Source organism: Haplochromis burtoni, unplaced genomic scaffold, assembly GCF_018398535.1.
Source record: "Haplochromis burtoni strain Fernald_Lab_line unplaced genomic scaffold, NCSU_Asbu1 Contig_133, whole genome shotgun sequence".
NCBI lineage: Eukaryota > Metazoa > Chordata > Actinopteri > Cichliformes > Cichlidae > Haplochromis > Haplochromis burtoni.
In genome coordinates, this window is record NW_024582494.1 from 172,744 (window position 1) to 185,537 (window position 12,794).

Here is a 12,794-nt window from a genome sequence, read left to right on the forward strand (position 1 = left end):
CCCCTTGATCGGGGATCAAATACATATTTCATTAAAGTACATAGAAAGTTTAATTAACAGCCAAATTAAGCTTTTTGTGGGATCAAAGTAGATAAAGGGACAGCATCTTACATACTGCACTATAGCTTATAGTTTATTTGATGGATTTTCTTTATTTTTCACTTATGTTTCCATGTTAGGCTACAAATACTTTTTTCTGCTTTCAATTTTAAAAAATAGCTGTTGAGAGCATGTCTAATGTGGAGATATAGCCCTGAATGTGTACAAATACTGGCCTACATATAGGAAGCCTACAAATAAACAGGGCCATGCTAAAAACAGGATGTTTTTTACACATGACAAGTCTGCATGTAAACACAGAACCTGGGCTCCTGAAAACCTTCACACTGGAAGGAACTTTCACCAGCTCATTTTTCAGTGACCCAAAGTGTTGTTTCAAAGCACAAAGGCTCACTTTTTGCACTCCACATTTTGAAAGTTTCCATTCATGCTGCATTCACCACTCATCAAATATATAAATATCATTTTTCTTCAATGCAGGTACATTTATACTTTTTTAGGAGATGCTTTGTGCGTCTTCATTCTCACACTGAAAATTTTACAGCTCCAACATTTGCAATTTTGTGGTCTGCTGGAGGGCACAGAGATGGAGATTGTTGAGAATAGTGGAGGCATTACTCATTTACTTTCCCCATCCTAATTTTCCCCAGGAGGACTGTGGATTAAAACTGCTGACCTTTTGATCGCAGGGCTGCATCTCTAACTTGTCGGCAACTACATTGCCGCAACAAAGGCAACTTAAACCAAGACTGCCTCAGACTAATATTCTGTCAGATAAAATTGTAGCCGCTGCGTTTTAATCAAACGGAAGGGTGCGCAGTCACCTTCGTCTCATTTTTATCACCACTGTGGGACCTTTTCCTATGCCCCTCAGCCAAAACGCTGTTTCCCAAAGTCACAATTTAGCCTGCAGCAATTTCAGGGCTTCTCTGTTTAATGAAAGCATTACATTGTCATCAGCTCAAAGTAATTTACGGCGTCCTCGTGTGACATGCACTGTGCATACTTTAAATATATCTCCCCTGTATAGTTAGTAGTCTTGGACCGCTGCCACTTTATCCTCCCTTTTCCACAGTTTTTATGTGCAAAGGCACTAAAGGCATAAGCTTACAGGTTCCCATAAGTGCCAGCTTCGTAAAATGAATCCTATTTAGACGGCTAATTCCACGAATCCTCCCCGGGTCCTAATTTTCTTACATTTGGCTGCTTCGTCTAATTGAATGAATTGGAAGAAAGACGCTGTGCTGATTTAATGTTCTCTCTGTGCTGTCTCTACCGCCGTGTCTTTGTAAGTATGAAAGAGCATGCATATGCACAGCTGCTTAAATTGAAATTATGCGATTAAGGTCTTTGGCATTGGCAAGCGAAGCCAAAATGGCTGACGGCTCGCATCAAATGAAGGCCAGCACTCAGGCTTCTCGATCAAGGCTGTGAGATACTGTTACGAATCGATACGCCGTTCTCAGAAGGAGAATCTCTAAATCTCATCATTTATCTGCCACCGGACGACCAGAACCTGTACAGGTGTTTGGGTGGATGCAGCTTTTCGCTAATATGAAATGTTACGTCATCGTCAAATTTGGGATGGGATCCCCCGAACGGGCGGCTCTACTCCCTTACTGCTGCTGCTCCTCTCACTTCTGTTATTTATTGATCATTGCTCGTAGCTCGGTGTACAGCAGTCTATTGTAACCTTCAGCAGTGCAGGGCTTACTCCCATTTTCAGACGTCTGCTGAGCGGTAAAATGACTTTATTACAGAAACACAACCTTCGTGGTTATGTCTGTTATCCTATGTCCAGTTTAGAAAGTCAGTGTTTTTGGTTTATTTGTACCTAGTGACTATGCTGTAACGTTTCAAAAATAAACCTGTTTGAAAAGTGAAAGAACAAACATTTACAGGGAAATCTTTGTTGTTGTTCGTGTAATCGTTGGGTCAAATAGTAACTTGGTGGGCAAAGAATTTGAAAAGTGACAACAGTACTTTAGGAACAAAACAGAAGCGAGTAAGCAGTGTTTCATGTTTCACGGTGACCCCGACAGGACAAGAAAATTAGTCTCTTCTTAGCTGATTTGAAAAATACAACCTCAGAACTGGAAGTAGTACGGCTGTGCTTTACACGCTGCTTCTTTCACTTTTGTTAAATAAATAACGACATAGTTTAATGTGTCGTGTTTTATTTAAAAAATGCATAAATCCTTTTTTCACTCGGCTGTGCACTCTCCAATAATGTCTCTAATTACTGTAACTTTGGCGTATCCTGTGACATCAGGCAAAATGTCCGGTTTGTTTACCGTCCGTTTGCAAGCTCGCTCAGAGTCGTGAATATTTTTCTCGGTCAGCCCACTCATGAAATCTCCTCTGTGGATTTTACACACACTGTTCTGTCAGTTGGCACCACAGGCCGATTACGTTGTAGGAAGCACAATAGTGATCATTTCACAAAGAGATTAAAAAGGAGCTGAAGAAGTCAAATGGAAATCAGCTCCACGGGGCTTCAGGTAGAAATTCACATTGCACGAGCCATCATGAGTGAACATCTTACTATTCATCACTGATTGAAGAAAATAAGAACAACCCCAGGTTTCTCTTCAGCACTGTAGCCAGGCTGACAAACAGTCAGAGCTCTGTTTGAGCCAACCATCCCTTTAACGTTAACTAGTAATGACTTCATGAACTTCTTCACAAATAAAATTTTTATCATTAGAGAAAAAATTACCAATAATCATCCCACAGATGTAATATTATCTACAGCTACTCTTAGTACCATTGATGTTAAGTTAGACTCTTTTTCTCCAATTGATCTTTCTGAGTTAACTTCAATAATTACTTCCTCCAAACCATCAACGTGTCTTTTAGACCCCATTCCTACAAAACTGCTCAAAGAAGTCCTGCCATTAATTAATTCTTCGATCTTAAATATGATCAACCTATCTCTAATGATCGGCTATGTACCACAGGCCTTCAAGCTGGCTGTAGTTAAACCTTTACTCAAAAAGCATCTCTAGACCCAGCAGTCTTAGCTAATTATTAGGCCAATCTCCAATTTCTTTATGAACATCCTTGAAAGGTAGGTTGTCTAAACAGCTACAGATATCTGCCGAGGTTTATTTGAAGAGTTTCAGTCATGTTTAGGAGTATCACGCATAGAAACAGCTTTAGTGAAGGTTACAAATGATCTTCTTATGGCCTCTGACAGTGGACTCATCTCTGTGCTTGTCCTGCTAGACCTTAGTGCAGCATTCGATACTGTCGACCATAATATCCTATTAGAGCGATTAGAACATGCTGTAGGTATTACAGGTACTGCCTGCAGTGGTTTGTATCATATCTATCTAATAGACTCCAGTTTGTGCATGTAAATGGAGAGTCCTCTTCACACACTGAGGTTAATTATGGAGTTCCACAGGGTTCAGTGCTAGGACCAATTCTGTTTACATTATACATGCTTCCCTTAGGCAGTATCATTAGAAGACATAGCATACATTTTCACTGCTATGCGATGACACCCAGCTCTATCTGTCCATGAAGCCAGATAACACACACCAATTAGTTAAACTGCAGGAATGTCTTAAAGACATAAAGACCTGGATGGCCGCTAACTTTCTGCTTCTTAATTCAGATAAACTGAGGTTATTGTACTCGGCCCTGAAAAGCTTAGAAATATGGTATCTAACCAGATTCTTACTCTGGATGGCATTACCTTGGCCTCCAGTAACGCTGTGAGGAACCTTGGAGTCATTTTTGACCAGGACATGTCCTTCAATGCACATATTAAACAAATATGTAAGACTGCGTTCTTCCATTTGTGCAACATCTCTAAAGTTAGAAATATCCTGTCTCAGAGTGACGCTGAAAAACTAGTTCATGCATTTATTACTTCCAGGCTGGACGACTGTAATTCATTATTATCAGGAAGTCCTAAAAACTCCCTGAAAAGCCTTCAGCTGATCCAAAATGCTGCAGCAAGAGTCCTGACAGGGACTAGAAGAGAGAGCAGATTTCTCCTTTGTCCTTATTGGCTTCCTGTTAAATCCAGAATTCAAAATCCTGCTCCTCACATACAAGGTCTTAAATAATCAGGCCCCATCTTATCTTAATGACCTTGTAGTACCATATCACCCTATTAGAGCACTTCGCTCTCGCTCTGCAGGCCTACTTGTTGTTCCTAGAGTATTTAAAAGTAGAATGGGAGGCAGAGCCTTCAGTTTTCAGGCCCCTCTTCTGTGGAACCAGCTCATTTGGATTCAGGAGACAGAGCACGTATCCGGTCATGACACGTTTTAAGAGTTTAGTTCAACTTTTATTTTATGCTAAGTATAGTTAAGCTGGACAGTGACCGATTTTCTATGTTCATTTGATTTATTATATTCCTCTTGTGTTTTTCAACCCTTGTGTTAGTCTCCTTATCCTTTTATGGTGTTTCATGTCTGTTTTTATGTTGGCAAGTTATGTAGTCATGCAGTGTTTTTGTTTCCTAATTTTATTTTGAAATAGGTCATGTGCTTCTGTTGTTCGTTTTGCTCTTTCCCTGTGGGCGTTGTTATGTTCATGTTGTGTCTACTTTGCCTTTCTGTCCCATGTTTCAGGTCCCTATGTTCTGTCTCAGTTGCTGTTAAGTTTTCATGTTTTGAGTTCAGTCCGTGTGTTTCCTGTTTTACTTTCACAGTCTGTCCTATGTTAATGTTTCTAGTTTTGCTTCCCTGTCTGTCCTGCGTTATTACTCACAGCTGTGCTCTCCTCCTGTGGCTCATTCCCCCTCGTTATCCCTCTGTGTATTTAAGCCCCGTGTTTCTCTTTGTCAGCGTTGCGTCCTCCCTCATAGCTGTGTGATTTTCCCTGTGGCACCTTGTGCTTCAGTTTCCCAGTTTTGTATTGTTTGTATTGTCCCCCTACACCAGCAATAAAGCTGTGTTTTTTGAGTTTACCTTTGTCTCTACAAGTTTGCGTTTGGGTCCTTCCTTTGCCTGCACACAGCCGTACTGTGACACAGACACTATCTCTACTTTCAAGATTAGGCTTCAAACTTTCCTTTTTGCTAAAGCATATAGTTAGGGCTGGACCAGGTGACCCTGAATCCTCCCTTAGTTATGCTGCAATAGACGTAGGCTGCCGGGGATTCCCATGATGCATTGAGTTTTTCCTTTCCAGTCACCTTTCTCACTCACTATGTATTAACAGACCTCTCTGCATTGAATCATATTTGTTATTAACCTCTGTCTCTCTTCCACAGCATGTCTTTATCCTGTCTTCCTTCTCTCACCTCAACCAATCACAGCAGATGGCCCCGCCCCTCCCTGAGCCTGGTTCTGCCGGAGGTTTCTTCCTGTTCAAAGGGAGTTTTTCCTTCCCACTGTCGCCAAAGTGCTTGCTCATAGGGGGTCATATGATAGTTGGGCTTTCTCTGAATCCATTATTGTACGATCTACTGTACAATATAAAGCACCCTTATTTGATTTGGTACTGTATAAATAAAATTGAATTGAACTGAATTGAATACATGGGCAATGATGGTTGAAATGTGATATTGAAGACAGTTCTCATGGCTTAATGCCCACAGAACCTTTATTGCAATTCTTTAAACTCAAAAGATTTTCCCTTAAAAAAGCAGGAGGAGTATTATCATGTCGATAACAGAGAAAATTACTTTTACCCAGCTGATCAGGGGTCGTGCTAAACTACAGAAGAACAGTGTTTAAGTTCCTTGGGATTCACTGTTTAATAAGTACGATCTTTCACAGCTTGTTTTTTTCTTTGCATTTCTTAGTGAATTACAAAGATAAGCTCAAGCTGGAATAAGGAATGTTGTTTCGATGAGTAGGACTGGATTCCAGTAAGCTGTCCGTCTCTCTAACTCGTGCCCGTTCCTGAAACTCGCACAGAAAAAGAGAGTGTTTGCCAGGAAGGGTGCATGCACGAAACAGTTTAGCTGATGGAAACTGAACATCCAACCTTCCTGTTAAGACTTAGTAGAAGTCAGCGGCGGATGAGCCTCTTTCCTGACAGATGTACTAAAGAGAACTCTGCTTACCTCAACAGCAGCCTTGGCCCGCTCAAACTCCTCCTCCAGGGACTGATGTCTGGACAGCAGCGCGCTCCCCCACCGCTGCTCCTTCGTTAAGCGAGCCTGTCATACACACATGCATGCACACATTTCATAGTAATATAAACATTTATGGGCAAACAGGCTCCGTTACCTTCACTCACTTGCACATGACAAACCATCACGTTCGCACACACGCTTCAAACATAGAACATCGCATTACACACACGCGCAGATAGGAGGACAGGCGGGCAGGGAGAGTGTGCAGGGTCAGCCGTCTCTGCTTTCTCAGGGATGAGTAAATATCCCTGCCTCAACAAAGCCTCTGACATGCTTAGGAAGGCCAGCCGAATCACTACTGTCAGCACCCCCCCGCCCAGCCCTCGCCTCGCAGACCTGCTCCTCATCTGAACCACATCCTACTTATCCAGCCTCTCACAATTTCACCCTCCGGCCTGGCTCACTCCTGTGTGCGTGCAATGTAAAACCAGAATATGCTGATAGATTCCCACTTACACACTTGGATAATGAAGCTTTGCTGTGCTGAGAAAATGGAAACCAACCAATTACACGCAAGTGGTTTTGCATTATCAGAGTGTGGTATAGTTTACACAACTTCATATGCATTCATTTTGAGAAGTAAATGATTCTGAGATACTCGTATACAATGCATTAGGCTTACTAGACATAGCAATAGCTGTATGTATCGCAGGGCAAGGAAATCTATTAGAGACTGCTCCCTGTGCTTGCAGTCACGCCAGCTATTATCTGTAACATTTCCCATCTGGAAAGATATAATGCAAAATTCATCTTAATGTCACCCAGAATGGGTGCAAGAAAGTGCTTCTTGAAGAGCAAAATGCATGCAGTGCCAAAAAGAAAAAGTTGCCACAAATGCAGGATTCTGTATTTGGATTGCTTAAGGAAAAATCCACCCGAAAGTGCTCTGTCACAGTTTCCTGTCTTCAGCTTAAATCAGAAATGTGGCGAGATTTACTATTCTGCTGTGAGATCTCAAGTCCAGCTGTAGTTTCATACCAGACAACATTTTAACAACTTTTATTCCAAATCCTTGGTGGTTGTTTTTTGGGCTTCTTTCCACACTCAGTTTTCACTTTTCGTTCATAACAAGATGGAATTTAGATTACATGGTTACAATTCACACAGTGCAACCTGATGATGTGATTGGGCGTTGCCTTGGCCATCAGTTAATCGTGTATACACCACCTGACTGGTAGTGTATACACTATTAACTTCTCATTCAATGGTTTTTCTTTATTTTCATGTTTACATTGTAGATTCTCACTGAAGGCATCAAAACTAGGAATGAACACAGACGAATTATGTAGAAGACAAAAGTGTGAAATAACTCAAAACATGTTAGATTCTAGCCAGCCTTTGCTTTGATTCCTGCTTTGCACACTCTTGGCGTTCTCTCCATGAGCTTCATGAGGTCGTCTCCTGAAATAGTTTTCCAACAGTGTTGAAGGCGTTTCCAAAGATGCTGAGCACTTGATTGTCCTTTTGCCTTCACTCTGCGCTCCATCTCATCCCAAACCATCTCCATTGGGTTTAGGTCAGGTGACTGGAGGCCAGGCCTCCATCACTCTCCTTCTTGGTCAAACAGCCTTCACACAGCCTGGAGGTGAGTGTGGGGTGATTGTGCTGTTGGAAAATAAATGATGGGATGATGTGTGGCTGCAGGATGCTGTGGTAGCCATGCTGGTTCAGTGTGCCTTCAGTTTTGAATAAAACCCCAACAAACCCTAACCCACTGTCAACAAAGCAAAGGATGGCTGCTTTCTAAAATATACGACATGTTTAGAGTTATTTGTCATTTTTGTCTTTGCTGGGTAATTCCATATATGTTGCTTCATAGATTTTAAGTCTTCAGTTTGTATCTACACTGTAGAAAGTAGTAAAAATAAAGAAAAACCATGAACTGAGAAGGTGTGTCCAAACTTATAGGAACCCTGTGTGAAAACCTGATAACTAAGAACTGCAATCAAGCCTTTGCAATAACTGGCGATGAGTCTCTCACATCGCTGTTGAGGAATGTTTCTTCTTTTGCAGAATTGTTTTTAATGAGACTTTTCTCAGTCATGCACACAGAGGTTGTCGATTGGTGACACAGTCATAGCTAAAAAAACAAATACGTATTCAGGTTTAAAATAATGAGCCTTGAATTTCAAGCAGTGTCTTATTTCCTGTTGGTATTTATTGTTTTGTTTTTTTCCAGCTGTTGTTTGTCTGTGTTTTCTTTTTCTTGCTGCCCTGATGAAACCCCAAGAATCTGCATTTAAAATGCAAAATGTTTCTGTAAAAGCAGTGGAAGTAAGTAAGCACCAGACTGCTCTGCAGAGCCATTGAGCTCGCGATGATAAAGAAAAATGTAAGATGGGATTGCCAGGACAGGCACTGAGGTGGAGGCCATTTGTTTTCTGTCTGTTTTTATCAAGATTATGCAAAAACCACAAAAGCTAATTTCATGAAGGCTAGCACAGAGGCCGAGTGTGTGCCAAGCAAGAGTCCTTTAAATGTTGAAATCTTTCTTTCAGACATTGGTCTTGGCAGAGGATGTGCCCTCCAGTTGCCCTTCTTATATTTCTAAGACATGATGTTTTTACTAAAGGCTTGATAGGATGAGGACTTACTGGCAAATTACAGTTGGATGAGCTCTTTAAAAGCAGGGACTGAGGAAACAATAAAACCTTGAAGCGTGAAGCTGGAGCTCACAGTGAGCATGCACTGTAACTGCATCATAAAAAGATTTCTTTTCATGTTTTTAAACATATAAAATGACGATTCTTTCTCCTCCTTGATGTTTAACTCCACAAAATAACGAGGGTGGATTTTTCCTTTGAAGGTTGAGTTATACACTTGTGTTAGTTCGTGTATGTAAATCTCATGCAGGACCCGCCTCATCTTTGCATGCATTTTTTTTCTGTGTGCGTGTTGTACCTGCTGTGTGGGAAGCTAAAACCACTCTTTACAGTATCTCTGTCAGCAAGCTACAATGTAACTCCTGAGCAAAACAAATTTGGTGTGTTTGTTTGCCAATAGCTCCCCGGCCCCCGTCCCGGACAGCTATCTTTAATCCCAAATCTATTATTTATCAGTGTGCTGAAAAGGTGATATAGGCTTAGCTAGCTCGGTGAGCTCAACACTAATGGGTTTGGAGTAAGGCTGCTGAATAATTCATAGGCTATTAATCTAATAATGGCGTCTGAAAACAAGACCCTTATGCAGACCTACACAGAGACACCAACTAAGGCAGAAAGCGCTTGACATTTGGACCTAGTAGCACCACAAAGGAATCCATCCCAAGCCAACTTTGATCTTTATCTTACTTTTTGCTCTCAGTACAGTCACCTTGTTTTTGGTCTTTAGAGCCAGATATTCTGAGAAGGTGTGATGCTGTTTCACTGGTACAAATGTATAAGTCTTTCAGTGTTATATGAAAGGATGCATAGGGAGGCTTACATGTCTTCCACTAATATACTGCCTGTTGAGCTGAAATGGAAGAATTGTAGGTGTTAGGACAAAATGATGGGTAAACAACACACAGTAGGGTGTCTTATTAGATACAAACTTTCATTGTAACACAACATAAACATGCAGTTGGTAAATAAAGCTTAAGTCATCAGTTCTTCAAACGTATATAACGGTGCAACAATCAGAACAATACAGTAAAAAAGTTTGTAAACCCTTTGGAATGACCAGGATTTCTGCATTGATTACTCCTAACATCTGGACTGATCTTTATCAGAGTCACAAAAACAGACATTTTTGAAGATGATTAGTGCTTTTTTAAAATAATCCCTGCAGAACTCCCTCTTTTGGGAAAATTTCCTCAGTTTCCTCCAGCTCCCTGTGCGTATGTGGCTCATCTCTGGGTACTCTGACTTCCACCCTGTTAGTTTTATTGTAGATTTTAAATTGACTGTAGGTGCAATATGGAGCATGAAATGGTAACTGATAACCTGTCCTGGATGTTTCCAGGGTGTTCCCTGCCTGGCGTCTGCTCCATGGGTCTCAAAATTTGATAAACAGTGGTTTAGAAAATGGAGTGATGTTGAAAAAGTCTCTTCTATGGCATTTTACAGCTTCATGCTTCTTAATAATCTTTCCTATAGATTCCCATTTGTCCCATCATGAAATCTTTACGTGAATGTCAAGAAGCATTTTGACAGCCTTTATTTACAGCGGCGTGCTCTTCTTCTGATTCCAGCTTCTGAAACTGAAGCTCTGACGTCAGTTTTTGGAAACATCAGGATCTCAGACATTCACAAAGCCTACACAAAGTAAGAATGTGTGACATTAATGTGGTCACTTGTACTTGTTTATAAGTGTGATTTAGACAAAGACTCAGGACACGACAGGCAATCAATGCTGGGAGGTTCCACAGCCTTTTCCTGCAGTTGTATGTTCATGTAGTTTGATTTTCTCAGGGGGGGGGGTGGTTCTGGAAAGGGAAACGCTAATGTCGGAGATGTGGAAAGCTTTCTCAGTTAAAAAAGACTTTGAGTACGCACACAGTGCATTAATGAGGATTCCTGCCTTCCACTCACACTCCGAGCACTTACTTGTGACGCCAGTGCAGACTCTGGTTCCAGTTTGGTGTTTGCTTCCAGGGTATTCTTATTTGACGAGTCAATCTGTGGTTTACAATCTATGGACCTAAAGAAAAAAGAGAGAGGACTGGGATGAGCCAGCATGTTAAACATGTTGGCAGTAGAGCTTTAAAGATGAATAATTAGAAAATGGCAGTAAAAAATGTAATTTTATTACATGTTTGCATAAAACATCACCATGGTAAATATTTACCTTTGAACTCTGCCAATAGCAGATAAAACACTATATAATCAACAGGTGGACAAACATTCGGTCTCCCCTGTTTCACCGTCTACTAAAGTAATGTTTCCTCAGTTACCTAAAATGTTCAGCAGGACTGTTTGTCTAACAAGAAGGAAGCAAAGGAAGTCGTGGGTCTAAAAACTGAACATAAAGACACTAAGGCTACGTTCACTCTGCAGGTCTTGATGCTCAATTCTGAATTTTTGATCAAATCCGATTTTTTTTTTTGTCTGCTTGTTCACACTACAAATAAAATGTGACCGCAAACGGTCTCCAGTGTGAACGCTCAACGCGTCCGCATGCGCAAAAGAAGACGTCACACACAACCCAGACCAAGCAGTAGTGTTTGACTGATGGCCTTAATATAAAGACTTCGGACTTTACGTTTCCCAATTTTGCTCTAAGTTATAATTATAAGTGTAAAGTTATTTACATATGGCCTAATAATTATCCTTATTACAGTTTATCCGTATGATTGTTTTAGAGAGGAGCAGTACAAATAAAATGTTCACGTTTCTCCAACATTGTCTTCCCAACAAACAGGAAGTGTTCACAACGTCTTCCTGGGCGCTGATAGATAGCGTCTGTCTTGTGTCAGTGACGTAAAAGACGGATTTAATGCGACATGACCATCAAACAGCAGTCGCTTTCTAAAACATCGGATATGTATCGGATTCAGTACCACATACGAAAGTGACCCAGATCGGATTTGAAAATATCGGATTTGATGAGATGAGATGAGATAGCCTTTATTTGTCAGTTGCAGGTCTTTTGCCCACAACCGAGGTGACAGACCTTGCCGACCGTACATACAATACACAAACATCACATTGGGGAGACAGGTAAGGCCAGGTAGCGAGGAAAAAACATGGAAATGTGTAACACAGAAGGATAATGCAGGAATGCACAGATATCAACACACCACAGCACAATAAACACAGACAGCAACATGGGAAAGAGTTCCAGTGTGTACATCTGATCTGGGACCACTGCAATCTTTGACTGCGCCTCCAACTGACCCGGTGTCCACAACGGATGGGAGGTAAGCGTTGGAGGTGGCGTTGGATCCGGGGTAGGGAGGGTGATGCATCAGTGAGTGCTTATCAGTGTATATGTATGTGTGTGCGTGTCGATAGTTCAGCTGAGACTGTCCTTCGCCCTGCTAGGCTAAGTAAACAGTCTTCCAGCCAACCCAGGTGGCCTTGCAGGGAATGGGAAGGAACAGTATCAACACAGTCGTTATCAGGGTGTTGTTGTTCGGCTCCAGCCTTGAGCCCACAGCTGGCGCCGAAGGGATAGCTGCAATATGATGGTGATTTTTCTTTTGCAAACAACTCATGAGAATTTCAAAGCTGTTCTTTAACACTCCGACACTGGTCTCTCAATGTGCCGTTCACACTGTCACACCATGATCGGATATGAGTCGCAGGGTCAGAAAAGTCGGATTTGATGTGCTTTCGCCTGCAGTGTGAACGTAGCCTAAGATGGTTCTTAGAGGTGGGATAAAAACAAGTCTGAAGGACATTTTTCCTACAAAGTGACACAAATTTTAATGCACAAAAAGCTGCGTAAGCTCTGAGACTTTGGCTACTGATTATTAGACATCTGACAGGGAATTCAGATTTCCAGTGTAAATAATAATGATGCTGGACAGATATGAAAAAGATGATATGATTATTATCCAGTCAGAGTAATATAGAGGTAAGGACCTACCACAGAAACTCATTAGATGAATTTTTAGAAGAACGTCGTCTCTCCAGCTTCCATTTTCTGTTGCCATTTCTTTCAGGGTTGGGATTCAATTCTTCCCATTTATCCAGTGAGCCAATTGTAA

The 12,794-nt window shown here is 41.3% G+C and overlaps 1 protein-coding gene across 6 annotated transcripts in view; it reads right to left on the reverse strand.

Moving 5' to 3' along the window:
* Nucleotides 1-12,794, reverse strand: part of pex5la (peroxisomal biogenesis factor 5-like a) — a 116,908-nt gene that overhangs the window by 26,608 nt on the left and 77,506 nt on the right. For 5 of the 6 annotated variants that reach the window (XM_042224269.1, XM_005931001.3, XM_005931000.2 and 2 more), the window contains 4 exons: nt 12,674-12,794; nt 10,690-10,783; nt 9,587-9,616; nt 6,092-6,187 (listed from right to left, as the gene is read on the reverse strand). In XM_042224269.1, the coding sequence (XP_042080203.1) occupies nt 6,092-6,187; nt 9,587-9,616; nt 10,690-10,783; nt 12,674-12,794 (341 nt within the window). The remainder of the gene's footprint in view (nt 1-6,091; nt 6,188-9,586; nt 9,617-10,689; nt 10,784-12,673) is intronic. The other variant, XM_005930999.3, reaches the window with a different exon arrangement.